This window comes from Haliotis rufescens, unplaced genomic scaffold (assembly GCF_023055435.1).
Source record: "Haliotis rufescens isolate VD_foot unplaced genomic scaffold, xgHalRufe1.0.p SCAF_4, whole genome shotgun sequence".
Classification (NCBI taxonomy): domain Eukaryota; kingdom Metazoa; phylum Mollusca; class Gastropoda; order Lepetellida; family Haliotidae; genus Haliotis; species Haliotis rufescens.
This window is the reverse complement of record NW_025964112.1, coordinates 56,603,361-56,628,904: the sequence shown is the minus strand read 5'-3', so window position 1 is coordinate 56,628,904 and position 25,544 is coordinate 56,603,361. Positions and strand designations below refer to the sequence as shown.

The following is a 25,544-nucleotide window of genomic DNA, read 5'->3' as shown; positions in this document are numbered from 1 at the left end:
CACAGTGAACACTTGTCTACGATGCGAGACACACACAGACACAGTGAACACTTGTCTATGATGTGAGTCACACAGAGACACAGTGAACACTTGTCTACGATGCGAGACACACAGAGACACAGTGAACACTTGTCTATGATGCGAGACACACAGAGTCACTCAGGAGACAGAGCATCGACTTGTCTTTACTGTCACACACCCAGAGTGAAGGCTTGCCTCAGCTATGAGCCACAAGGAGGCAAACAATGCTTGTGAGGAGTGAGGCAAGGAGCCATGTTGTGTCCAGTTTGTCAGCAGCACACGGTGCCTGGAGCGCATCCACTTGGACAGGAATTTGTGGCAGCTCTTCATCCGGTGGGCAAGTGATGCCACTCTCCTGGTTAAAAAGGAAAATGAGTTTGAGATATGATTACTGAGAAACCACAGGAATATACCTAATGACCTTATATCTATTATTCACTGTAATGATATTGTAGATTTTGTAATCTTTTGTCATGATGCTTTTCATACATTAGACAAGACTGTTTTTCTTTTGGTCTATGGAGTGTTGGTCCAGAAATTCAAGTCAATAGATTAAAAACATATAAAAATATAAAAACAATATTTAAATTTCAAATATTTCAAAATAAATTAAAAAATCAAAGTGAGGGGAGGAACAGTGTTTTGAATAAAAAATAATATGCCAGGTTTCTTTCAGGACCCACAGACTTTAGAAGCTGCAGTCCTCGACTAAACTCTTCACACTCATTTAAAAAAACAAGACAGCAAGACAAATAATTTGACATTTAATTTACTGCAGGCCATAAAGACCCATACAAAAATAAAACTACGGGCATGACACAAGATCTATCTGCCACGGGCACTTATTTCGAACACTGGACAGGAGTATCTAAAATAGATTTTCAGCAGGTTTTATTTATAGTACTTTAAATGATTTACTCACATTGATAACGACAGTAAACAAATTTGTTTTTTACTTATTTCCTGTCAGCAGAATACGGAACCAAATGCTTTCCTTTTAATTTTTCAGTTTCATTTCAATTGTTTGGAGTCAGCAGATTTGCAAACCAAATTTGAAAGTAATCTGTCCTTCCAAGGAGTTTAGTACTAAAACATCTGCCTTACTTGATTTCCAACTTCTGCTGAGCCAGTACTATAGTGAGCATGATACAAAGTCAAAAAGAAGGATAGAAATGTGACTCACATCACAGACGTGTTGGCAGGTAGGGCACACAATGCTGCCCTTGTGCAGGTAGTTATCGGAGACAAACTCCACATTCAGGACCTGCCCTTGGTGGTAGCAGCGATATGACTTCTTGGCCACCTGTACTATCAGTCCATTGTCACTGCTGCAGTGGAACTGAAACATCAACATAGTATTAGTTAAACAACAAACAAAAAACTGTATACTTGTTTTTCTGACAATTGACTGACAACAGAACTGTCCATATTAATGAGGGTTCACTGTACGCAGCCTACCTGGTAGCATCCGCTGCCGCTGTGCTGGGGGCTGTCCATGGAGTAGCACCGCTGCAGGTACCATCGGTCCGCATGGTTAAAACATTTAGAATCATTGCCATACTTCTCCCCGAAGAAGTTGGATTCAGGCCCTGAGGAGAAACGGTGTGATCATGATCAAGTAGATTCATAACTCTCGCTCCACAATGTGATTTTCATAAGGAAAATCTTATATGTATTGAGCATGTCTAGTGAGTTTAACCCACATCCTAACAGTTTAACAATTTCAGTTGTATCAAATGACAGTTTCATGTGGGAGTAAAACCTGCATCATGACGTACTCACTGACATTGTTCTGGGCAGCTCTACAGCTGCATCATGACAGACTCACTGACATTGTTCTGGGCAGCTCTACAGCTGCATCGTGACAGACTCACTGACATTGTTCTGGGCAGCTCTACAGCTGCATCATGACGGACTCACTGACATTGTTCTGGGCAGCTCTACAGCTGCATCGTGACAGACTCACTGACATTGTTCTGGGCAGCTCTACAGCTGCATCATGACGGACTCACTGACATTGTTCTGGGCAGCTCTACAGCTGCATCATGACGTACTCACTGACATTGTTCTGGGCAGCTCTACAGCTGCATCGTGACGTACTCACTGACATTGTTCTGGGCAGCTCTACAGCTGCATCGTGACAGACTCACTGACATTGTTCTGGGCAGCTCTACAGCTGCATCGTGACGTACTCACTGACATTGTTCTGGGCAGCTCTACAGCTGCATCATGACGTACTCACTGACATTGTTCTGGGCAGCTCTACAGCTGCATCGTGACAGACTCACTGACATTGTTCTGGGCAGCTCTACAGCTGCATCGTGACAGACTCACTGACATTGTTCTGGGCAGCTCTACAGCTGCATCATGACGTACTCACTGACATTGTTCTGGGCAGCTCTACAGCTGCATCATGACGGACTCACTGACATTGTTCTGGGCAGCTCTACAGCTTCATCAAGAGGAACTCACCAACATTGCTATGTGTAGCTCTACAGCTGTATCGTGAAGTACTCACCGACATTGTTCTGGGAAGCTCTACAGCTGGACCCCCGTAGTGATCTATCGCTGCTGGTCCAGGAGAACTCCTGAAACGCATGACTGAGATATAATAAATCATAAACAAAACATCAGGGCCACACTTGGCCAAAGCATTTTACAGATACAAAATGGTATCAAGGATTTGGATAAAAAAAGCCATCGAACAAACATCTATTGTTTCTTGTTTGTCAAGGGTTGGATCTTTGTTGATGATTTTCAAACCCTTAGATTAACATGCAACTCAAACTGTCTACCTCGTCTAGTGGATAGAACATACAAAACAATGTTAAAACATGGTACATGTTGGTACCCTGTAAGGGGGCAAAAAACAAGGAAGGATCTGCTCGGAGTCAGTGTACTGTGTGTGGTATCCCGAGCACTATGAAACCAGCTTTAGTCCGGACACACCCACACCATGTTCATTGCTATATAAGTGCAATATTCTTGAAAGCGATGTCACAGTCCATTTCAGTTCAGCCTCTGCGTACCTATCTTAACCTGGAATATCAACAGGGTACATGCATAAGAAAGATTCTCAATACTGAAGTTATCACCTGTGGAGGCCACACATGCTTCTCATACTGCGAACCACACACTCACCTGCAGATATGGACAATAATCAGCAAGTTTAACTGAGCCTCCGAATCTTTTTACTTCCTGCGTTGCTACACCTTTGAGGTATGAGAAGTACTGAAAACAGAAAATATACAGAATCAATCACTTTTGAAATATCGACAGACCTTTTGAAATACCGACAGACCTGTTTCAAACAATTATATTCCACAAGGTAACACAGAGCCACTGAGTGTCTGTAGTCTGTCACATCATTATTTACCTGGTATCGAGGTTCTAGAGCAGCTTTATACTCCACAAGGTAACACAGAGCCACTGAGTGTCTGTAGTCTGTCACATCATTATTTACCTGGTATCGAGGTTCTAGAGCAGCTTTATACTCCACAAGGTTACACAGAGCCACGGAGTGTCGGTTGTTGGAGCAGTCCGTCCACAGCTCCCCGCGGCGCACCTGCTCACAGTATGGGTAGATGCTTTCATGCCTAGAAACAGAAGTCATGAGGGGAACCTATAGAATGGTTGTCACTGGAAACAATAAAATCAAAACAAGTTTGTTTGTTTGTTTGTTTCATGTTGTTTAATACCACACTCAGCAATATTCCAGCTATATGATGGCGGTCTCTAAAATATTGAGTCTGGACCATATTATCCACTGATTGACATAATGAACATCTATCGACGCAATTAGGATACGATGACGAGCATCAACCAAGTCAGCAAGCCTGACCACCTGATCCGTTTAGTCGCCTCTTTTGACAAGCATAGTCGCCTTTTACGGCAAGCATGGGTTGCTGAAGATCTCTTCTACCCGGACCTTCACGGGTCTCAAAACAAGTAATCAGTTCTATTTTCTGAGCAATGATTAAACTCGGCGAGTTTCTTTCTTAATGTTACGTCAGCTACATGCATAAAATCAACCTAATATACATGTACAGTGGAATCTGTCACAACCAGACTCTGACCCTACTGGACTTCTGTCAATACTCGTCCACACTAATGGACCTGTGTATACCATGTATAATCTGTTAAATATTTATATGCTTTGTCATATTTCCAACTCTTCATCTCCTGAAATAACCTAGTCAAGGGAGATAACTGACAATAAAAGACCTGTTTCCACCCTTGCCGAAATAGGCTGTAGTTATGGAGTTATATTTTGGCTGGACTAACAAGTCTATGCATAGTCAAATAAAAATAGACATCAGTTCGTAAACTGCTGTGCAGATTTCGGTCGATTGCAAGATTTGCAAAGCATGTGTTCTGTCAATTGTAGTACCAACATATATATTCCAAATTGTTTTAATGTTTTTAATCAAGGTGCTCAAGTGATTTGATGAACTTTACAAAAGTAAGACCCATTTTATTACAACAAAGATCTTGATTATCAATCAGATTGTCTTCACTGGGCTCCGCCATTTTGTTTAAAGCAAATGCATGTGATATGAGAGGTGGAATCTGATTGATTGGTCAATAGGAAGGACATAGAAGGGACATAACTCTTAATTGCCACTGGCAGTGCTACGATTGAGCCCAGAAATTCCAGCCTTGTCCAGCAAGGATGGAAACTAGACTTTTACAGTCAGTTAACTCCCATGCCTCGGGATGATGCACCTATTCAGATCTTTGTCTAAACTGGAATTTATTTAACTTTTAGTCCCACAGAAGTCTGGTTTAGACAGATTCCGCTGTGTATTGTTTTCATAAAATTGCAACAAAGAAATTAAGAAATGCTGAATTTGACTGAAAATATGCTATATGATAGTCTTTCTCTTGATTCATTAATCTTTAAATTAATCTGAATGATTTATGCTACTTTAAAAAGGTTAAGGGCCACCAAACTATTTCATATTACTTTCACAGATTAACTATATGAAAGAATGAGGTGGTCCTTAACTTTTTTTTAGTAGCATAACTTGGAACGGGACGGATCGGGATAACGTGGGTTTCACTGGACTACCATCAAGTCATTACCTTTGTTGTTTAATCTCTATCCACTCGTAACAACTTTTCTGTACAAAGTCACAGCCCAAGTTTTTCCCCCATTCGAAATTTCCAGCATTCTCGTACTTGACTTGGTACCATCTGGAACAGAAGTAAAACAATGTGTTAAAACCATCACTGTCACATTCACACTACTCTTGTCGGGTCTTTCAGGGAGAATCTCACCGAGTGTTTAATATCAAGAATATAAACACGTAATGACATATTGATAAACGTTTAAAAATACAAGGCTTGCGGAGGAGCTATAAGCTTTTATCAACGAATGTTGATATATATTTGAAATCAAAGGATACAAGGGTGAGTTTCTATTTATCTTCCAAAATCATTCTTCCTACCTTTTTAGTTTGTAATCACCAGTGTTTTAAGTGTAAAAAGTACATCTATGCAGCTTCATGGGCTGAGAAATTAGTGATGTCATTTGATTGTGACGTCCAGTGTGAACTGACAGATGATGTCACAATGACCTGCAAAGTATTGTGATGCAATTTCATTGTATCGATATCGCCATCAACAATAAATCCAAATATGCCAGAAGTTTCACTTGAAAATGCAGGTTTCAAATTCTGAAACTTCCCTGTTTTAAATACTAAGTGAATATTCACAAATGTGAAAATGCATGTTCTTCAACGGCATAAATGGTACTTTTCTGTAGGACTCTCTTTGTGCACGTTCTCAAACATGGGACAGAAATGGCATCATCATGATCATCTTGGAAAACTATGAAATCATGAGACAATAGATGATGACAGCATGTTACGTTTCCATGACAACTGAATCCCCCAGATAGCCAAATGCAGAGAAAGAAAGAGTTTGTTTGTTTGTTTGTTGTTTAACACCGAACTCAGCAATATTCCAGCTATATGACAGCGGCCTATAAATAATCGAGTCTGGACCAGACAATCCACGCAATTGGGATACGATGACATGCATCAACCAAGTCAGCGAGTCTGACCACCCGATCACGTTTGTCGCCTCTTACGACAAGCTTAGTTGCCTTTTACGGCAAGCATGGGTTGCTGTAGATCTATTCTACCCCGGATCTTCACAGGTCAGAAATATCAGAGAAACATTTCACATAAAACCCTTTATCATATAATGGGCAGGTTTCTCGGCAGGATAAAGCCAACGGATAAAAACGATATCCGTTGGGGTCATATGCGGATAGAGATGCAAATATCAAAGGTCAAGTAGGACTACTTTCACTGTTTAGAAACAAACATGGCGTCGTCCTCGTCACTCGGCGATCGAGTCAAAATTAACCATCGGGAATCTGGATAAACAACAGGGATAATTGCTATCATTATCAAAAGAACAGTCTAATATACTGAAAATCAGTGTCTAACTGTGGCGTAGCTAAGGCATTTTATAAGTTTTGGCTACTTTGGAGGTATAAATTTCGAAACAATTTTGCGAGGGCGCGAGGCCTAGCCAAGCGGGATCAGTAGCCATATCTGTGCTTGTAGACCTTTGCGACTTGAAACCTCCACAAATTAAAATAGTTGGATTTGGCCGAAATATGTTTGAATTGTTACCTTGTTTGGTTTTGTCGCTGTGTGTACATCTGACTACACTTCTTAACGTTATGACAGGACAGACCGACTGTCAACAACGTCTGACCGTGCCCGTGACGTCTCATAGACTAGGGTTAGAGTAGCTTCCCTTTGACAAAGGGCAGTTACTCTAGCGGACAGACCGATGGATTGCCGCGAAAGGCAATTAAAAACAACTGTTGTTTTGCGTATATGTTGCTTCGCCACTGTATAAGAAACAGATTTCAGTTGGAACTATATTGGCTACTGTCACTGTCCGACTGACACATCACTTACCCTCTGACGTAATAAATATTAATGCGCGCATTCCAGGAAAACTCGCAATGTTTCGGTAATGTTTGTGAGAGAGGGATAGCGATTTTAAAGCACAGAATTAAAGAATGACATTATATGATAAAGAGGTTATCACGCTTGTGTGTTTGGGGATGGTAAATATCCTGTATTAGGAATAAACACTATGTATTCCTAATGCAGGATATTTACCATCCCCAAACACACTCGCGTGATAACCTCTATAGACGAATCAGTTTTCGTGTCACTGCGAATAATGAATTCATCCATTTCTAGGTTGTGATGAAATAAAATGCATCCGTTTTGAGCAGCCAGTCAATCTACCATGACTTCTTACAATATGTGCTGCAATTGGTTATATGGAACTATGATCAACCAATCAGAAAGCGTGTTCTGAAGTGTGATCGAAATCTGAACAAAGAAGTAAACAATACAATGTCATTGCTTAGATTGGTCATACTTGTGATATTTAACTTTTTCAAAGCTATATATAGTACTTGTTACAAATATTTTATCAAAATTGACCATTTTAAGGTTGCTGTGCGCAACTGAAGCTATTTTTACACTACTTCATGTAATGAGTGAGTGAGTGAGTGAGTGAGTTGGGTTTAACGCCGCTTTTAACAGTATTCCAGTTAAATCACGGCGTGTCAGCTTGATGTGGGAGGAAAGCCCGAAGTGATGCAGGTCTCAGATGTTTACCACTTCGGTGAAACCCACGAGCACGGGCATGGTGCTGACAAACCTAGAAACATAATCGGGGCGAACTAGGATTTCGAACCCACAATCATAGGTTTCTGGCGTGCCCAAGGGACGCAACTCTGCACAGCAAATCGCAGCGCCCCTTGTTCATGTAATGAGTTGGGCAAGTTTTCCGTACTCCTGATCAAGTCTGGGTGAGGAAATCCAGTGACTGACAGCATCGACAGCAGTGAACAGTGCCAGCCAGGTTCAAGATACAGAATCAGCCAGGTTACACACTGTAAGGACAGGGGCGGTCGGGTAGCCTAGTGGTTAAAGCGTTCGCTCGTCATGCCGAAGACCCGGGTTCGATCCCCGGCATGGGTACAATGGGTGAAGCCCATTGCTGGTGTCCCCTGCCGTGATATTGCTGAAAGCGGCGTAAAACCATACTCACTCACTCACTCACTCACTCACTAACTAACTGAACGGACAAACACTGGAGACCTATCTATCCCTGAATTACACGTACAGTAAACTATGTTTATAACGAATACAGTTATAACGAACTGATGGATATAACAAACTATTTTGGGGCCCTGGCCATTTTCTGTATATATGCTGTATATATGCATATAAAAGTAACTACAGTTATAACAAACTGAAATTAGAGGTCCCTTTGAGCATGTTGAGTTCATTATAACCGTAGTTTACTGTACTTGCAGCTGTCCAGAGTGCACAAACAATGACTTGAATGAAATTGATATGACATGTGTTTCTAAAATCAAAATAAGATATTTAAATTGTTGCACATGCACATGAACCTCGACAGCAGCCTCACCCAGTATCCTCCATCATCGCTAGGGTGATGCGGGAAATCACTGAGTTTTGTGTATATGCTCCGGTCATCGCCTCGTTCTGAAACAAATCATCATCAGGACCAATTCAAACGACTGTACTTGTTGTGTTATTTGATTTAAAGATGATAAAGGCATTTTCCACGGATAAATCTTCAGGTCAACATCTCAAAAGGATAGGTAGAACTCATATTCATTTCAAACTTTTCCTCCTGAAACCAACTAAGACCAGTTTTTGGTTAATGTCATGCGACCTTTGACATTGTTGGAATTGGCTGATGGCTGGTTATTAAACTTGGCCTATCTTGTATGAGAAACTATCTAATCATACAATATGACTACAATCCACCAACTCATGCTTTAAGTTAACATCCGTTTTAATCATTTTTATTTGACTGTTATACTTGGCTGGGTATCGAACATGACCTTACTTTCATTAGAGATTATCCATATACCATTTTGGTGAAAATCCACTGACAAAAGTTGAATATTATAGAAAGAAAACCTAGGCTGTGTAACGAGGCAGCATCGATCACGCACCTCAAACACTCTCTTTTCCCAATGTGTTAGCGCCGTCCCATCAATTCCCTGGTCTTCAAGTTCAGCTCCCTCCAGGGTGGAGCAGTTGAAATGGCGCCTTACCTCTTTCTGAATGACACAGGACATGTCACTGTAAGTATTCCACATGATCCAGTGAGGAAACACGAGCCAAGCTAACTGAGTGGAAAACTATGTTTTGGTGCTAAATGCCGCACACAACAATATTCCTGCTTTATGTTGGCAGCCTGTAAATCATCGAGTCTGGACCAGACAATCCAGTGACTTACATCATGAGCGTCTATCTACTCGATGTCGTGCATTAGTCACCTCTTGCAACAAGCTAATTTTTCTGAAAACCAGTTCTAACCCAGATCTTCCCAGGGAGACAGGCATGGGTTGCTGAAAACCAGTTATAAATAGATCTTCACAGGGAGACAAGCATAGGTTGCTGAAAACCAGTTATAAATAGATCATCACAGGGAGACAAGCATAGGTTGCTGAAGACCAGTCATAACCCAGATCTTCATCGGGAGACAATCCAGTGGTTGATATTATGAGCATAATTCCATACATTGGGTTATGATGACGAGTAATAAACCAAGTAACTGAGCCTTACCACCCAAGCCATCCTAATGCAGGTCCCAGGGTTAATATTGCTCTCTGTTATTTGTTTCACACTCATGAAGATCTTGTTTATAACTAGTTTTCAGCAACCCATGCTTGTCTCCCTGGGACGATCTTGTTTATAATTGGTTTTCAGCAACCCATGCTTGTCTCCCCGTGAATATCTGGGTTAGAACTGGTTTTCAGCAACCCATGCTTGTCTCCCTGTGAAGATCTGGGTTAGAACTTGTTTTCAGCAACCCATGCTTGTCTCCCTGTGAAGATCTATTTATAACTGGTTTTCAGCAACCCATGCTTGTCTCCCTGTGAAGATCTGGGTTAGAACTGGTTTTCAGCAACCAATGCTTGTCTCCCTGTGAAGATCTGGGTTAGAACTGGTTTTCAGCAACCTATGCTTGTCTCCCTGGGAAGATCTGGGTTAGAACTGGTTTTCAGCAACCCATGCTTGTCTCCCTGGGAAGATCTGGGTAAGAACTGGTTTTCAGCAACCTATGCTTGTCTCCCCGTGAAGATCTGGGTTAGAACTGGTTTTCAGCAACCAATGCTTGTCTCCCCGTAAAGATCTGGGTTAGAACTTGTTTTCAGCAACCCATGCTTGTCTCCCTGTGAAGATCTGGGTTAGAACTGGTTTTCAGCAACCCATGCTTGTCTCCCTGTGAAGATCTTGTTTAAAACTGGTTTTCAGCAACCCATGCTTGTCTCCCCGTAAAAATCTGGGTTAGAACTTGTTTTCAGCAACCCATGCTTGTCTCCCCGCGAAGATCTGGGTTAGAACTGGTTTTTAGCAACCCATGCTTGTCTCCCTGTGAAGATCTTGTTTATAATTGGTTTTCAGCAACCCATGCTTGTCTCCCTGTGAAGATCTTGTTTAAAACTGGTTTTCAGCAACCCATGCTTGTCTCCCCGTAAAGATCTGGGTTAGAACTGGTTTTCAGCAACCCATGCTTGTCTCCCTGTGAAGATCTATTTATAACTGGTTTTCAGCAACCTATGCTTGTCTCCCTGTGAAGATCTGGGTTAGAACTGGTTTTCAGCAACCCATGCTTGTCTCCCTGTGAAGATCTTTTTATAACTGGTTTTCAGCAACCTATGCTTGTCTCCCTGTGAAGATCTGGGTTAGAACTGGTTTTCAGCAACCCATGCTTGTCTCCCTGTGAAGATCTATTTATAACTGGTTTTCAGCAACCTATGCTTGTCTCCCTGTGAAGATCTGGGTTAGAACTTGTTTTCAGCAACCCATGCTTGTCTCCCCGTGAAGATCTGGGTTAGAACTGGTTTTCAGCAACCCATGCTTGTCTCCCCGTGAAGATCTGGGTTAGAGCTGGTTTTCAGCAACCCATGCTTGTCTCCCTGGGAAGATCTGGGTTAGAGCTGGTTTTCAGCAACCCATGCTTGTCTCCCTGTGAAGATCTTATTTATAACTGGTTTTCAGCAACCCATGCTTGTCTCCCTGTGAAGATCTTATTTATAACTGGTTTTCAGCAACCCATGCTTGTCTCCCTGGGAAGATCTGGGTTAGAGCTGGTTTTCAGCAACCCATGCTTGTCTCCCCGTGAAGATCTGGGTTAGAGCTGGTTTTCAGCAACCCATGCTTGTCTCCCTGGGAAGATCTGGGTTAGAGCTGGTTTTCAGCAACCCATGCTTGTCTCCCTGGGAAGATCTGGGTTAGAGCTGGTTTTCAGCAACCCATGCTTGTCTCCCTGGGAAGATCTGGGTTAGAACTGGTTTTCAGCAACCCATGCTTGTCTCCCCGTGAAGATCTGGCTTAGAACTGGTTTTCAGCAACCCATGCTTGTCTCCCCGTGAAGATCTGGGTTAGAGCTGGTTTTCAGCAACCCATGCTTGTCTCCCCATGAAGATCTGGGTTAGAGCTGGTTTTCAGCAACCCATGCTTGTCTCCCTGTGAAGATCTTGTTTATAACTGGTTTTCAGCAACCCATGCTTGTCTCCCTGGGAAGATCTTATTTATAACTGGTTTTCAGCAACCCATGCTTGTCTCCCCGTGAAGATCTGGGTTAGAGCTGGTTTTCAGCAACCCATGCTTGTCTCCCTGTGAAGATCTTGTTTATAACTGGTTTTCAGCAACCCATGCTTGTCTCCCCGTGAAGATCTGGGTTAGAACTGGTTTTCAGCAACCCATGCTTGTCTCCCTGTGAAGATCTTATTTATAACTGGTTTTCAGCAACCCATGCTTGTCTCCCTGGGAAGATCTGGGTTAGAACTGGTTTTCAGCAACCCATGCTTGTCTCCCTGGGAAGATCTGGGTTAGAACTGGTTTTCAGCCACCTATGCTTGTCGTAAGAGGTGACTAACGGGATCAGGTGGTCAGGCTCGCTGACTTGGTTGATGTATGTCGTATCCCAATCATGTAGATTGATGCGCATGATGTCAGTCACATGGATTGTCCAGACTTAATTATTTACAGACCTCCGTGAAATAGCTGGAATATTGCTGAGAGAGGCATAAACAGCAAACCAACTAAATTGACATACTGTATCAAGATTTCTGCATCATCTCATTGTGGTGTGATATTGACATGTTGACATCGCAACAATGGTCTACCTTGTCACAGCTCCTACAACACTTACTGTCACTTTGGGCGTAACTATGAATCTAGCATCTTTCTCAAAAGTCCCAGTTTTCAACTTCCAGTTTTTCCGTTTCACTTTTTTCACAACATTTGTGCTCCATACATACATGCCCAGCCTGTTTGAACAAAATAAAACAATTAAATACTTCAAGGAAATTGGTATTTTAGAAATTGGTGAGTAGGTAAGAAAACGTACAACTTTACGGATAACTTCTGGTTTATTGCATATAGCGATATTTTGATGTAGATTCTTAAACTGTTATCAGGGGGGAGTTTTGTTTAACACCGCTTTTAACAGTATTCCAGTTATATCACGGCGTGTCAGCCTAATGTGGGAGGAAAGCTTGAAGTGATGCCGGTCTCAGACGTTTACCACTTCGGTGAAACCCACGAGCACGGGTATGGTGCTGACAAACCTAGAAACATAATCAGGGCAAACCGGAATTCGACTCATAGGTTTCTGGTGTGCACAAGGGATGCAACTCTGCACAGCGAAGTTGTGAAACGGCTTATCACAACATATCCATGACATGTTCCGATAAGCCGCTTCTTACTTCAAGGATTCACAAAGTTAAGTTGTTTGGTGGTCATATTTGAACAAAACATTCACTATCTAAACAAGGTGAGCTGAAACTTCAAGATGAAGAAAAATGAAAATGGCTACTTACTTTCTGTTGAAGCCAAAAGGTTTGCGTGACAAGGGGTTGCGGTCAGTGAGTGGGTCTCCGTTCTGATCTCGGTAGAAGGCGTACAGGCCGGCTGTAAAACCCTGGCACAACAGAGTGAGAACAAGTCATGTGTCTGCAGACACAACATGCCAAGTAACATCAAATCTTCAAAAACTGTATTCAGTAAAACTCATCCAAATATTTCATACAAGAGAAAGATGTGGAGATCATCAAGTCATTGGCATGGAGTAATATTCCTTTGTATGTATATTTTCAATAAAGACCATCCAGAATGCAGGTGAAGCATGCATCACACATTTCATAGATCTGCCTTCCATCACGAAGTGTCAATGTCATGATGGTAACAGGCTCCATGTTGTCATGTCAATGTCATGATGGTAACAGGCTTCATGTTGCCATGTCAATGTCATGATGGTAACAGGCTTCATGTTGTCATGTCAATGTCATGATGGTAACAGGCTCCATGTTGTCATGTCAATGTCATGATGGTAACAGGCTCCATGTTGTCATGTCAATGTCATGATGTAACAGGCTCCATGTTGTCATGTCAATGTCATGATGGTAACATGCTTCATGTTGTCATGTCAATGTCATGATGGTAACAGGCTCCATGTTGTCATATCAATGTCATGATGTAACAGGCTCCATGTTGTCATGTCAATGTCATGATGGTAACAGGCTTCATGTTGTCATGTCAATGTCATGATGGTAACAGGCTTCATGTTGTCATGTCAATGTCATGATGGTAACAGGCTTCATGTTGTCATGTCAATGTCATGATGGTAACAGGCTCCATGTTGTCATGTCAATGCCATGATGGTAACAGGCTCCATGTTGTCATGTCAATGTCATGATGTAACAGGCTCCATGTTGTCATGTCAATGTCATGATGGTAACATGCTTCATGTTGTCATGTCAATGGCATGATGGTAACAGGGTCCATGTTGTCATATTAATTTCATGGTGGTAACAGGCTCCATGTTGTCATGTCAATGTCATGATGGTAACAGGCTCCATGTTGTCATGTCAATGTCATGATGTAACAGGCTCCATGTTGTCATGTCAATGTCATGATGGTAACATGCTTCATGTTGTCATGTCAATGTCATGATGGTAACAGGCTCCATGTTGTCATATCAATGTCATGATGTAACAGGCTCCATGTTGTCATGTCAATGTCATGATGGTAACAGGCTTCATGTTGTCATGTCAATGTCATGATGGTAACAGGCTTCATGTTGTCATGTCAATGTCATGATGGTAACAGGCTTCATGTTGTCATGTCAATGTCATGATGGTAACAGGCTCCATGTTGTCATGTCAATGCCATGATGGTAACAGGCTCCATGTTGTCATGTCAATGTCATGATGTAACAGGCTCCATGTTGTCATGTCAATGTCATGATGGTAACATGCTTCATGTTGTCATGTCAATGGCATGATGGTAACAGGGTCCATGTTGTCATATTAATTTCATGGTGGTAACAGGCTCCATGTTGTCATGTTAATGTCATGATGGTAACAGGCTCCATGTTGTCAACATGACAATGTCATGATGGTAACAGGCTCCATGTTGTCATGTCAATGTCATGATGGTAACAGGCTCCATGTTGTCATGTCAATGTCATGATGGTAACAGGCTTCATGTTGTCATGTCAATGTCATGATGGTAACAGGCTTCATGTTGTCATGTCAATGTCATGATGGTAACAGGCTCCATGTTGTCATGTCAATGTCATGATGTAACAGGCTCCATGTTGTCATGTCAATGTCATGATGGTAACATGCTTCATGTTGTCATGTCAATGTCATGATGGTAACAGGCTCCATGTTGTCATGTCAATGTCATGATGTAACAGGCTCCATGTTGTCATGTCAATGTCATGATGGTAACATGCTTCATGTTGTCATGTCAATGTCATGATGGTAACAGGCTTCATGTTGTCATGTCAATGTCATGATGGTAACAGGCTTCATGTTGTCATGTCAATGTCATGATGGTAACAGGCTCCATGTTGTCATGTCAATGTCATGATGGTAACAGGCTTCATGTTGTCATGTCAATGTCATGATGTAACAGGCTCCATGTTGTCATGCCAATGTCATGATGGTAACAGGCTTCATGTTGTCATGTCAATGTCATGATGGTAACAGGCTTCATGTTGTCATGTCAATGTCATGATGGTAACAGGCTTCAAGTTGTCATGTCAATGTTATGATGGTAACAGGCTTCATGTTGTCATGTCAATGTCATGATGGTAACAGGCTCCATGTTGTCAACATGACAATGTCATACATGCAGAATGTCATGTTTGTGGAGCCTACTAACCAGTGCATGCAGAATGTCATGTATGTGGAGCCTACTAACCAATGCATGCAGAATCTCATGCTTCATGGTAGACAGCAGCTGCATTTTCTCCTGAATCTCCAGAGACAGGGACTTGGGGCAGATGCTGAAGTAGCCAGCTACTGGTCTGAAAATACAAAGTAGGATCACAGACTATGTATACATGTGGAAAGAAAACGTACAACTCTTTCTTTAGTTGGACACAAACAGTTAAGTATGAGAATCTGTACTTTACAAAGAAAGTGTTATCCCAAATACAACATTTGTTATACATAAATTAACAACAATACACCCTATCTCAGGTTCATTGTACGTGTTCTCAATACCACAAACATTAGGGACACTTTCTGCAGCTTCCCATCGGTGAGGCTGTAACCCACCTATCAAGGACTCGCTCCTGCTGGCAGTGCGCTGCGTATGCAATGGTGTTGCCCTGCTTGCACCGCTGGGAGTGCACAGCCGCCACGTACAGGATGAAGTCGGTGTTGTTGACGCCGGCGCCAGACACAGTCTGATGGTCATACAGGTAGGTGGACTGGTCCCAGGAATGGCAACCCTGAAAACAGACGTCCTACCTTTGAAGAAAGCTAGTTGGCAAAAGTCATTTGTATGTCTTCCTTCATGAACTGATATCAGTCGTGTTCAACATGATTATCTCCCTGGCTTCTCCCATTCACAATAATGGGTGACATGGGGACCAAACATGGAGTCACGGGGCCCCTATAAAAAGACATTTCTAACCCCATTTTGAGAATGGAACCAAGGACCTTCTTATATAGACACAACCATGATAACCAACCCATGCTTGCCGTAAAAGGCGACTATGCTTGTCGTAAAAGGCAACTAACGGTATTGGGTGGTCAGGCTCGCTGACTTGGTTGATGCATGTCATCGTATCCCAATAGCGTGGATTGATGCTCATGATATCAATCACTGGATTGTCTGGCCCCGACTCGATTATTTACAGACCGCCGTCATATAGCTGGAATATTGCTGAGTGTGGCGTTAAACAACAAACCAACCAAGAAGAACCGTGTGAAGATTCGGGTCAGAATTGGTCTTCAGCAAACCCATGCATGTCATAAATGGCAACTAACTGGATCGACTAGCTGACTTGGTTGATGCATGTCATCGTATGCCAATAAGTGGTGGGAGGATACACCGATGCATTGGAGGATCGCGATTTTGTACTTCTCGATACAAGCATCAATCACAGTCACTAATCAAAAAATATTGATTCTGACCTTAAATGTTTGCTTTAATAATTGTTCCACTAAACACTGATCAGTAGGGCATGTTAATAGTGAAAACATAAATATTTTCATTTGTTTTGCCATACTTGACACTGCCAACTGTAAATCGTCAGTGTGCCATGTATTCGGCCATCCTGTCTATGAACAAGATGGCTTATGCAACACAGTTGCCATCGAAACTCGAAAAAAATGTTTTTCAAAAATTCCAAACTATCAAAAGGCACCAGTTCACAACTTGGCCTAGCTATGTGCCAAGTTTGGTGAAGAAATATTGAATGTTTTTTCAGATCTGCTCTGGAAACAAGCACTATCGCAATTTCCAGCCTAAGTCAAAGTCGAAAAAATACAAACTATCAAAAGGCTCCAGTTCACCATTAGACCTATCTATGTGCCAAGTTTGGTGAAGAAATATTGTACGGTTTACAAGATGTGCTCCGGAATGACATCTTGCATGGACGTACAGACGGTGTCCATTTGAATACCCCCCTGCAAACCGCATCGCGGGGAATAATAAGGTAGACTAGATATTTGACAATGCAACCCACCTCAAGGTGTTCCTCTGGGATGATGATGTCCCCACACACTGTCTGACTGGCACAGCCCCCCACACAGTACACCCTCGTGTCATTGTACCGCACTCGCTGGCTGTGGCACTGCCTGGCAATAAATACAACACAAGAATTTTTAATAACACTGCGATCTAACAGCCACTGCGATGTAACAGCCACTGCAATGTAACAGCCACTGTGATGTAACAGCCACTGTGATGTAACAGCCACTGCAATGTAACAGCCACTGTGATGTAACAGCCACTGCGATGTAACAGCCACTGCGATGTAACAGCCACTGTGATGTAACAGCCACAGCGATGTAACAGCCACTGCGATGTAACAGCCACTGCGATGTAACAGCCACTGTGATGTAACAGCCACTGCGATGTAATAGCCACTACAATGTAACAACCACTGTGATGTAACAGCCACTGCAATGTAACAGCCAGTGTGATGTAACAGCCACTGTGATGTAACAGCCACTGTGATGTAACAGCCACTGCAATGTAACAGCCACTGTGATGTAACAGCCACTGCGATGTAACAGCCACTACAATGTAACAGCCACTGTGATGTAACAGCCACTGCGATGTAACAGCCACTGCGATGTAACAGCCGCTGCGATGTAACAGCCGCTGCGATGTAACAGCCACTGCGATGTAACAGCCACTGTGATGTAACAGCCACTGCGATGTAATAGCCACTGCGATGTAACAGCCACTGTGATGTAACAGCCACTGCGATGTAATAGCCGCTGCGATGTAACAGCCACAGGTTGTGTGTATTGTACATATGATGTGCTATTGCCCTTGTGGCCACATATACATCACAAACGACAACATATTGCTAATACTTCCACCATAGTCAGAGAGTAAGGCCAGATCTTTCCATTTTTGTTTTATGGATGCATCAAGCCAGCAACGCTTCATATTCCCTAACCCTTAGGCTCAAGTTTCAACAAATTACCAATCTTACTGTACGTCATTTACGAAAGCAAAGCTCAAGTTTCAACAAATTATCAATCTTACTGTACGTCATTCATGAAAGCAAAGCTCAAGTTTCAACAAATTACCAATCTTACTGTACGTCATTCACGAAAGCAAAGCTCAAGTTTCAACAAATTACCAATCTTACTGTACGTCATTCACGAAAGCAAAGCTCAAGTTTCAACAAATTACCAATCTTACTGTACGTCATTCACAAAAGCAAAGCTCAAGTTTCAACAAATTATCAATCTTACTGTACGTCATTCACAAAAGCAAAACTCAAGTTTCAACAAATTACCAATCTTACTGTACGTCATTCATGAAAGCAAAGCTCAAGTTTCAACAAATTACCAATCTTACTGTACGTCATTCACGAAAGCAAAGCTCAAGTTTCAACAAATTATCAATCTTACTGTACGTCATTCACGAAAGCAAAGCTCAAGTTTCAACAAATTATCAATCTTACTGTACGTCATTCACGAAAGCAAAGCTCAAGTTTCAACAAATTACCAATCTTACTGTACGTCATTCATGAAAGCAAAGCTCAAGTTTCAACAAATTACCAATCTTACTGTACGTCATTCACGAAAGCAAAGCTCAAGTTTCAACAAATTATCAATCTTACTGTACGTCATTCACAAAAGCAAAGCTCAAGTTTCAACAAATTACCAATCTTACTGTACGTCATTCATGAAAGCAAAGCTCAAGTTTCAACAAATTACCAATCTTACTGTACGTCATTCACGAAAGCAAAGCTCAAGTTTCAACAAATTACCAATCTTACTGTACGTCATTCACGAAAGCAAAGCTCAAGTTTCAACAAATTACCAATCTTACTGTACGTCATTCACGAAAGCAAAGCTCAAGTTTCAACAAATTACCAATCTTACTGTACGTCATTCACGAAAGCAAAGCTCAAGTTTCAACAAATTACCAATCTTACTGTACGTCATTCACGAAAGCAAAGCTCAAGTTTCAACAAATTATCAATCTTACTGTACGTCATTCACAAAAGCAAAGCTCAAGTTTCCACAAATTACCAATCTTACTGTACGTCATTCACGAAAGCAAAGCTCAAGTTTCAACAAATTACCAATCTTACTGTACGTCATTCACGAAAGCAAAGCTCAAGTTTCAACAAATTACCAATCTTACTGTACGTCATTCACGAAAGCAAAGCTCAAGTTTCAACAAATTACCAATCTTACTGTACGTCATTCACGAAAGCAAAGCTCAAGTTTCAACAAATTACCAATCTTACTGTACGTCATTCACGAAAGCAAAGCTCATGTTTCAACAAAATACCAATCTTACTGTACATCATTCATGCCCTATACAATAATCAGCTTACTTCCTCAAACGTATCGGAGCACCAGTTCCTCTCACTTTCAGAGTGTCCTGCCAGAACTGAACTGCCTCAACGACGGTCTCCTGCAACAGACACGATCATTTCCCATGTATACTAGACCACAGAAATCTGAAGTTGTGAATTACCGGGTAAATACAATTTGATGTCTTTTTGACTATTGAATACCCCCCTCTATACTTCTATTCAGAAATAGGGGTTTGTTTGATGGTAAATAAAGTAAATAAGACAACAATTTTTGTAATTTTAAAATATTTATTCAGAAATTCAGATTCCTATGAATAGACATAGAGGTCTGGTATAGACGAATGTCTAAACTAAACTAATCTTTCCAATGAGATTGTTGAGATTTGTGAATTTCCTTATTACAGATTCAAAGATACAGAGTTATGTCCCCTTGCATAAATAGAGTAAAGCGCCTTCCCTGTGCATGACACCTTCGTCACACTCTCGGTAACATCGCTGCTGCCAGTGTGGAAGTGGCCATTACAAGAATCTTGAATCTAATCCGTATGTTTATGTTTTTGTTCATATCTTTGAGAATGCCATCATATTGAATTTTGAAAAGGTTTACGACTGACCGCATTTCCCACCCAGATGGTGGCAAAATTTGCGAGAAAATCGCCAAACTTCTACCTTACATTCACACTATGCCAACGAAATAAAAATTAAAACTGACAAACAAAATTTAGCTAGGGTTGGAGTATTTGGTGTGATGGCAGTCATCACTTGATTGTACACATAACGGTCAGTCGGTTACGAGTTTAACTCCACGCATGGTTGCAAAACATTTGGAGCAGCATATACAATTTCTGTTTTTAGAAAATGAACCTGAACTGACAGTTCCAAATATAAATAATAAAGGCACATTTCTAATGCTGTGGATATTTTATACACCCTGTTGTTTTTGTTTGTTGTTGTTGAACGCCTCACTCAGCAATATTCCAGCTATATGACGGCGGTCTGTTAATAATCAAGTCTGGACCAGACAATCCAGTGATTGACATCATGAGCATCGATCCACAAAATTGGGATACGATGACATGCATCCACCAAGTCAGTGAGCCTAACTACGAGATCCAGATGGTGGCAAAATTTGCGAGAAAATCGCCAAACTTCTACCTTACATTCACACTATGCCATTACATGTTCGTTGAAACGAAATAAAAATTAAAACTGACAAACAAAATTTAGCTAGGGTTGGAGTATTTGGTGTGATGGCAGTCATCACTTGATTGTACACATAACGGTCAGTCGGTTACGAGTTTAACTCCACGCATGGTTGTAGTCACCTATCGCAGTAGGGAGCTAGGGCTGGTGGCAGCGACAGTATAGAGCTTCACGAAAGGGCTATCACTGTTACTTGTTCAGTGTTGTTAGGAGCTTGAAAAGTTGCTGCATATAGTTTTAATAAGCACCCCTTTTGTCAATTATCTGAGCACCCACAGTGCTTATCACGATCAATACTGTACTAATACATTTGATCTAGTTATCACGGAAGGTAAATTACGAAATATGATGCTTCACAGACATAGCTTTGGGTTGATGTGTGAAAAACACAATTTGCTTACCTGCACTAGTTTCCTGAGCTTGTCTGGCAGTTCCCGTAGGCTGTCATCGTAATGAAGGTGGATCCTAAGAGGCTGGTCCACGCTGCGCTTTCTCAACACATGGCCTGGTTCGATGTTCACGTCATAAAACACCTGGCAATGGAACACAATTCATGTATTGAGATGGAGAGCTTTCTAATCAGACAATTAGCAAGGCAGCTTCTAAATTCCTCGCCCAAGTGAGCAAAACATTTGGAGCAGCATATACAATTTCTGTTTTTAGAAAATGAACCTGAACTGACAGTTCCAAATATAAATAATAAAGGCACATTTCTAATGCTGTGGATATTTTATACACCCTGTTGTTTTTGTTTGTTGTTGTTTAACGCCTCACTCAGCAATATTCCAGCTATATGACGGCGGTCTGTTAATAATCAAGTCTGGACCAGACAATCCAGTGATTGACATCATGAGCATCGATCCACAAAATTGGGATACGATGACATGCATCCACCAAGTCAGTGAGCCTAACTACGAGATCCCGTAAGTCGCCTCTTAAGACAAGCATAGTTACCTTTCACAGCAAGCATGGGTTGCTTGTTTTTGAGTGCCATGTCATCTACACCAAACAGGAAGTACAATCAAAGGAATATCTGAGTTCTGTGTGGGTTTTCATTTGTTGCACATGTTAAAAGTAAAATGAAGTGGTGAAGAAATGAAGACAAATTGTTTTAGAAAACTGACATCCGATTGGCAGAAGAACCTGCAAATCCTTAATGTAGATTTGCTCAGGAATATGTTTCATCCTTCTACAAAGGGGTTATCAGACTTTCATGCAGAGTAAGTGAGTGTGTGAGTGAGTTGGGTTTAACACCGCTATTTAATGTGGGAGGGAAGCCCGAAGTGATGCAGGTCTCAGACATTTACCACTTTGGTGAAACCCATGAGCACGGGTACGGTGCTGACAAACCTAGAAACATCATTGGGGCGAACTGGAATTCGAACCCACCATCATAGGTTTCTGGCGTGCCCAAGGGACGCAACTCTGGGCAGCAAATCGTGGCTCCTTAGACGACTGGGCCGCCCATGCCCCCCGTGCAGAGTAAGTATATCAGAGTAAAAGATATGATTTTCAGGAGATTGGTAGTACTGTGTATCTCATCTATTGAATCTGTACATGAACGTCGCTTTAGACATTCATGCCATTGAAAAATATATTTAATTGAATACATTGAGTCCGTCAACATGGTCAAGAAGTTCACATTCCTTGAAGTTAATTGTATTTTCATGATAAGTTCACAAACTATGTGTAAATTTGTATCATATCTAACTGATGTAATGACATTTGTCAATGTAGCGTGTTTATATAGTTTCATCCTCTGTTTATTGAATACTACCGTAATCAACGTAATAAGCGCACAGGGCGCTCTCAAAATTAGAAATAGGGGGCTCTTTAATTGCCCATAATTAAGGGTGCATAAAACATACGAGTGCGTATTGTACACGAATTAATAAGTCTTGTGAACATTGATCAATCGGTAGGGGTGCTAACTGGGATTGTTCACTAGCCAATAAATTAGCAAATACCGCCGTGGGCGCTTATTACGTCGAATACGGTATATTGTTTCCATTACATGTATCAATAAACACTTTTATGTGGCAGTGGAGATTGTTGTAAGTGTATATGTGGTAGGGCTGTGACGGGTAACTAGGACGGGTAACAGTTATGTTAGGTCTTTAGTGATCTGGTCCAGCCACAGCTTGGCCAGTGATTGCCTATCCGATTGTTTCTGTAGCATGTGACCAGATGTTTAGCTTTAAACACTTCAATATTTCTCTTCTCTGGTCACTGCTGCATTACAACTCTGCATAATTCACAGCACTGCATTGATTGGGGTAAGTTAATTTAGACTTCTTTAGTATTCATATTTAGCATAAGGAGGTTAGGATTTGATAATTTAATCTTGTTAAGTATGCTTTTATCATTTTAATTGCATATTTGTTATATCGTGTAATTTGCAGTATGATCCACATGATACACAACGTTGTAAATATATTACTTATTCTTCAAAGTCATGATACATTAGTGTGTATTGTGATATTAAGTCATTGCTAGAGTAACCAATCAGAATATATTGTAATTAGCATGATTAGTGTTAAGCAACCATATTGTTATAAGGCAGATAAGGTGCTTTCAGTAATTTATATAGTTGGAGGCTTGTACATGTTGTAGCTGTATCTATTGATTGGTTTCCTGACTGAAAAGTCTGAATTCATGCTTCTTTCCAACATTATTCCAGATTCAAGAACCGAGACAGACATTTCAAGACATTCAACAGTGATTATTTAAAAACAATTAACAAAGCCACTGCTCGGGAAACAAGAGGAATACAAGTCAGTACTCAGATCATAAAGTGGTCATCATTGGTAAGAACTGCACCAAGTTCATGCAAAGTACATTGGTTCATAACATGCTAAATGCTTGTATTTGTTTGTTTGTTTATTGCTTAACGCCACACTCAGCAATATTCCAGCTATATGACAGCAGTATGTAAATAATCGAATCTGGACCACACAATCCAGTGATTAACATCACGAGCATCGATCCATGCAATTGGGATTGATTTAAATGCTTGTAATGTTTGTGTGCAAGTATAACATGAATAAACCCCCAAATACTTGCATTAGTTTGTTCTATTCTGATTTCTGAAAAAGTATGTTTGTTAACAAACAAGAGAAAAGTCCGGTCACTTGATATGCAAATTAGACTGTGTCAGTGGTGTTATGCTAAGTCACCACTGCGCCGGAGTGTAACCAAATTCATGAAAAGTACATTGGTTCATCACATGCTGAATGCTTATAATGTTTGTGTACAAGTATAACAGGAATAACTTACAAATTCACCAGCAAATTCAATTCAAACCATGTTAACATTACCAAAGTAAATCAGTCAGGTTTCAGTCTATTTGAATGTTTGATTGAATGTTTTCATGTGTAATAGAAAGAAGAGTGAACATGTCAATGTAAGTTTGAATGTCGTATTACTATTAGCCTAAACTGTTTTCGTATGTTTCATGCTTTTGTAATGACAGATATATATTGATTTACTAATATAGCAACGTTAAGGTTGCATTTTGTTTACACAGATTTTAGATATGCTGGTCATATCTGGCTTTGCAGCTCTGGTGACCTCTGCATCCCATAAACAGGGAATGAAATACTTTGAATATGTATTCATGTCATACTGTGCAGCACATCTATTGAATTGGACATGCATGTTGCATTAAGACGTTCTTGCCTATGTACTTGATGTATTATATTTATTTGATTTGTATATAGTTGGTCAATCAGGAGTTATTGCCCCTTGTAATTAACTGTGGTGATCATAAGCTTTCTAATTTGTGTACATCTAACTGTAATGACATGTTTTAAATCACTGTGTATATTGTATGTCCGTGTATCTAATGTTAATATTGTTTCATTTTTGCATTAAACATTTGCACCAAATAACCAGTGTCCTGTACCATAAGTTTATATCCACCTACCAACCCAGTTACATTACAGTAAGCAAGAAAATTAAAGAAAGTAAAAGATAATGATTGTTCCTGTCTCTGGATACGTGTGGACATTATGATTATGTGAGGTGAGATGTTTGGTAGCAAGACAGGTGGGGAAGAGTATCTTACAATTAATTATAAATGCCTTGTCTCATGATTTAAAAAGAGCATATTTTTAACATGTGGGTCAGATATCAGCTGAATCAAAGACGTATATACACATGATACAATCTATCTATGTCTTTGGCTGAATATTGCATAGTGTTGTATCTAAGAGGAACTGTATTTGTGACTGAACTTCCTGGTATAGATTTTGTCTTATCTGCAGTAATGTGATGATTAACCTTATGTCATATGAGGTTATGACCATGTGTCCACTATTATTATACATATTTGTCATGATTGAGTGTGAATGTTGGAGTATACTGAAATTGAGATTGAATCTTGAACCAACCTCGTGCTGGTGAGTAGATGAGGCTGAATGGCCACATGTCTGATGGTTCAAGGGTACGACATGACAGCAGTACCGAGCTGTCAAACACCACAACACTGTCAGTGTCAAATGCCACGATCTCTTCTGTAATTCATCCATTATAAATGACAGTTGTCCGACGTAGACTATAGCTTCTCATGTCCATCAAAACCCAACGCCATACTAAATCACAAGGATTCAAGTACACGCTGTAAAACACTAACCATTCTCATACCACTAACAAATTCGATAAGGCTTGGATACCAAATACAAACGGTATCAGGTTCCAATTCATCAACCAGTTAAAGTTTCGTCTGTACTCTGGAATTCAGTGAGAATACGCGCTTCTTAACATGACGATCAAAGTTAACACCTATGCATATGTTCAAACGCCTATTATTGTCGGCTCTGTGGTTGGTTTAGCGGTATTTCAATGGAATCATAACACATTATGAGCGACGATGATTCACTAGCTCAGATCCATCAACATTCCTGACAAAGGAA

The 25,544-nt window shown here is 40.9% G+C and overlaps 1 protein-coding gene across 1 annotated transcript; it reads right to left on the bottom strand.

Annotated features, from left to right (window-relative positions):
* On the bottom strand, nt 1–25,544 carry LOC124114492 (leishmanolysin-like peptidase). Its single transcript, XM_046475087.2, has 17 exons — nt 25,023–25,544; nt 21,033–21,164; nt 19,447–19,526; nt 17,104–17,215; nt 15,686–15,861; nt 15,327–15,432; nt 12,938–13,038; nt 12,268–12,385; nt 9,056–9,163; nt 8,500–8,576; nt 5,107–5,217; nt 3,485–3,617; nt 3,163–3,252; nt 2,540–2,609; nt 1,480–1,610; nt 1,205–1,360; nt 1–376 (listed from the first exon to the last, which is right to left on the bottom strand). Exons 1-17 carry the CDS (start codon nt 25,158–25,160, stop codon nt 218–220), a joined length of 1,998 nt encoding a protein of 665 aa, XP_046331043.1. The 5' UTR covers nt 25,161–25,544; the 3' UTR covers nt 1–217.

What these genes read in the sequence shown, in the direction of transcription:
- LOC124114492 (XM_046475087.2), bottom strand. Translation starts at nt 25,160, where the DNA reads ATGGATGAATTACAGAAGAGATCGTGGCATTTGACACTGACAGTGTTG. An exon ending in AGCTCAGGAAACTAGTGCAG is followed by an intron (nt 19,527 to 21,032) that starts GTAAGCAAATTG and finishes TGTCTGTTGCAG; the next exon opens with GAGACCGTCGTTGAGGCAGT. An exon ending in TAGTTACGCCCAAAGTGACA is followed by an intron (nt 9,164 to 12,267) that starts GTAAGTGTTGTA and finishes TGTGTCATTCAG; the next exon opens with AAAGAGGTAAGGCGCCATTT.